This window comes from Colobus angolensis, unplaced genomic scaffold (genome assembly GCF_000951035.1).
Source record: "Colobus angolensis palliatus isolate OR3802 unplaced genomic scaffold, Cang.pa_1.0 Scaffold8, whole genome shotgun sequence".
Lineage (NCBI taxonomy): Eukaryota > Metazoa > Chordata > Mammalia > Primates > Cercopithecidae > Colobus > Colobus angolensis.
In genome coordinates this window covers 7,729,631-7,732,676 of record NW_012121820.1, presented here as the reverse complement: position 1 = coordinate 7,732,676, position 3,046 = coordinate 7,729,631, and the positions used below count along the sequence as shown (strand labels likewise).

General features: G+C 51.3%; 1 protein-coding gene across 6 annotated transcripts in view; it reads right to left on the bottom strand.

Moving 5' to 3' along the window:
• PLTP (phospholipid transfer protein) overlaps positions 1 to 3,046 on the bottom strand; it is a 14,978-nt gene that overhangs the window by 8,218 nt on the left and 3,714 nt on the right. For all 6 annotated transcript variants that reach the window (XM_011928891.1, XM_011928892.1, XM_011928895.1 and 3 more), the window contains 3 exons: positions 1,993 to 2,056; positions 1,844 to 1,907; positions 422 to 513 (listed from right to left, as the gene is read on the bottom strand). In XM_011928891.1, coding sequence (XP_011784281.1) covers positions 422 to 513; positions 1,844 to 1,907; positions 1,993 to 2,056 — 220 coding nt within the window. The remainder of the gene's footprint in view (positions 1 to 421; positions 514 to 1,843; positions 1,908 to 1,992; positions 2,057 to 3,046) is intronic.

The window sequence follows — 3,046 nt, the reverse complement described above, 5'->3', positions numbered from 1 at the left end:
CATTCCTAAAATGAGGATGATGTTAGTACCTGACTCACAGGGTTGTGAGAGAATGAAATGAGATGATTTGTGTAGAAATCTGTGTCCAGCTCCTTCAGGGGAGTTGGGGAAAGACCGTGCATGAGCAAAGAAGGCCCTGAGGTGGGAAGCGAGGGTCCAATTTGGGAAAGAGCAGCTGCAAAGAAACAGGATGAGATGGGTTTCTCATCCTGTTTAAGGTGGGGCCAGGTAAGATTAACAGGGCTCAAATACCAGACCCAGGAGGCTGAACCTAATTCTGTATTAATGGGGAGCCATAGCATTCTCAGCAACGAGAGTGGCCTCATCAGAGCTGTGCTTTAGGAAGTAAAAGCTCACAACTTAGTGGAGAAAGAGGTCCTGTTAGGAGGTCAGAGGTCATACACCAGCCCGAGCAGCTCACCCGGAAGTCCATGTCCAGGTTGCTGGTGGAAGCCACAGGATCCTTCATGAGGGAATAGTCAATGCCAACAAGCTCGTCCACAGAACTGCGCACTGCAGGTAGAGGCTCAAGTCACTCACAGCTGTGTAATGTGGGACAAGGTGCTTAACCTCTCCAGGATCAGAGTCCCACCCATAAAATGAGGATACATCCCTCGCAGGGTTGTCAGGAGGGTCAAATTAGTTTTATGTGGAAAGCACTTAGGGCCTGCTGTGTAGTAACGGCCCATTAATGTTAGTTACTATTATTACTACTACCACAGAGGTTTCATCAAATCACTAAAAAGATGGCATGGGAGTGCCGTACACAGTGGCTCACACCTGTAATCCCAGCACTTAGGGAGGCCAAGGCAGGCAGATCACCTGAGGTCAGGCGTTCGAGACCAGCTTGGTCCACCATGGTGAAACCCCGTCTCTACTAAAAATACAAAAATTAGCTGGGCGTGGTGGTGGGCGCCTGTAATCCCAGCTACTCGGGAGGCTGAGGCAGGAGAATCGCTTGCATCTGGGAGGTGGAGGTTGCAGGGAGCCAGGACTGCTCCACTGTACTCCTGCCTGGGTGACAGAGTGAGACTCCATCTCAAAAAAAAAATAAAAGATGGCATGGGGTTCCTTTCCCTTGGTTTCTCCTACCTCCTCCTTCTCTTCCCCTGCCTGTGTGTTGGGTGTGATGGGACAATACCTTTGCCCCACAGTAGACAGAGGTCATGGCTTAGAAAAAGGGAATTCATGGCCAGGCACAGTGGCTCATGCCTGTAATCCCAGCACTTTGGGAGGCCAAGGTGGGCGGATCACGAGGTCAGGAGATTGAGACCACCCCAGCCAACATGGTGAAACCCTGTCTCTACTAAAATACAAAAAATTACTCAGGCATGGCGGTGCACGCCTGTAGTCCCAGCTACTCAGGATGCTGAGGCAGGGGAATCACTTGAACCCAGGAGGTGGAGATTGCAGTGAGCTGAGATCCCGCCACTGGACTCCAGCCTGGCAACACTGGCAACAGAGTGAGACTCTGTCTCCAAAAAAAAAAAAAAAAAAAAAGGAAAAAGGGAATTCATGTATTCGTGTTAATTGAGCACCTATTAGGTGCTAGGTGATGAAGACAAATGGGACGCCGGTGATCAGCACGCACATAATGAGGACCTTGACAACTATTCTCTCAGATAATCCTCACAGCAACTCCAGGAGGAAGCACTGCCAGGCAAGTGAGGAAACAAGCACTTTGCCCAGCGAGAAATGAGCACTTTACCCAAAATCACACAGCCAAGTCAGCTCCAGGGGCCACATTTGAACCCAGGACTGTTCGACAGCAGGGCTTGGAAGGGGCCTGCTCTGAGATGCTGCATGACAGCTGCACACCCAGCCTTACCCCCCACCAACTCACCAGGCACGGTGTCCAGGAGGGCGTTGAGCAGGACCGTCCCTACGTGGTAGAGTACGGGGCAGATCTGTGAGGTGGGAGCCAGAGTCAGGGCCTTCTCAAAGTGAGACCAGGCCCACCCTTGCCACCCTGCGACCTGTCACTGCCCACACCTGCTGGTTGAGGAGGAAGCGCATCCCTGAGGTGATGAACGTGGAGAGAAAATCATACACCTTCCTGTGAGGAAAGGAGAGGCCAGGTGAGCCCAGAACCTGCCTCCAGCCCTGTCCAGGTCCAGGAGAAATCAGTGACCAGGGAAATAGTGGCAGTGGGATTCCTCAGCATCAGCCTGAATAACAGCTCCTCCACATAGGTTTTCCAAGAACCCGGCCCGAATTCCCTCTCCAGCATAATTCTCAAGACCTCCCGCTGGTCCCATCAGCCAAATGAATTCACCCACATTGCCTCAAACCCGCTCTGAGCAGCCCCACATCCATCCGCTTACTGATCTGCTTACATCCTTTCCACCCTCTGCGTTCCTACCCTGTATTTCCCCATCTGAGCTCAGATGCTTCCTCTTCCAGGCAGTCTTCCCAGACTCCCCTCCTCTGAATCCCCAAAGCACTTTCTTAGTCCTTCTCTCCAGGCCCTGATAACAAATACTTTTTATTCCAGATAGGCTCTGAGCTTCTTCCTGCATCCTCAGGGCCTGGCATACACTTCGATGAATAAATAATACTGACAGTATACCAACACCAGGCAATAATCCATCATCTTCTTTCCCCAACTGTCTTCCAGAACAAGAACAATATCCCCTTCTCAGCAGCAAAAATAAAAAAATAGGCCAGGCACAGTGGCTCACACCTGTAATCCCAGCACTTTGGTAGGCCGAGGCGGGAGGACCACCTGAGGTCAGGAGTTTGAGACTAGCTGGGCCAATATGGCAAAACCCTGTCTCTACTAAAAATACAGAAAAAGTAGCTGGGCATGGTGGCATGCCTGTAGTCCCAGCTACTTGGGAGGCTTAGGCAGGAGAATCGCTTGAACCCAGGAGGCGGAGGTTGCAGTGAGCCGAGATTGCACCACTGCACTCCAGCCTGGGTGACAGAGTGAGACTCTGTCCCCCGACCCCAAAAAAAGATCTGACTAAAAATTTATTTTTCAATAGAGACAGGGTCTCACTATGTTGCCCAGGCTGGTCTCAAACTCCTGGGCTCAAGCAATTTT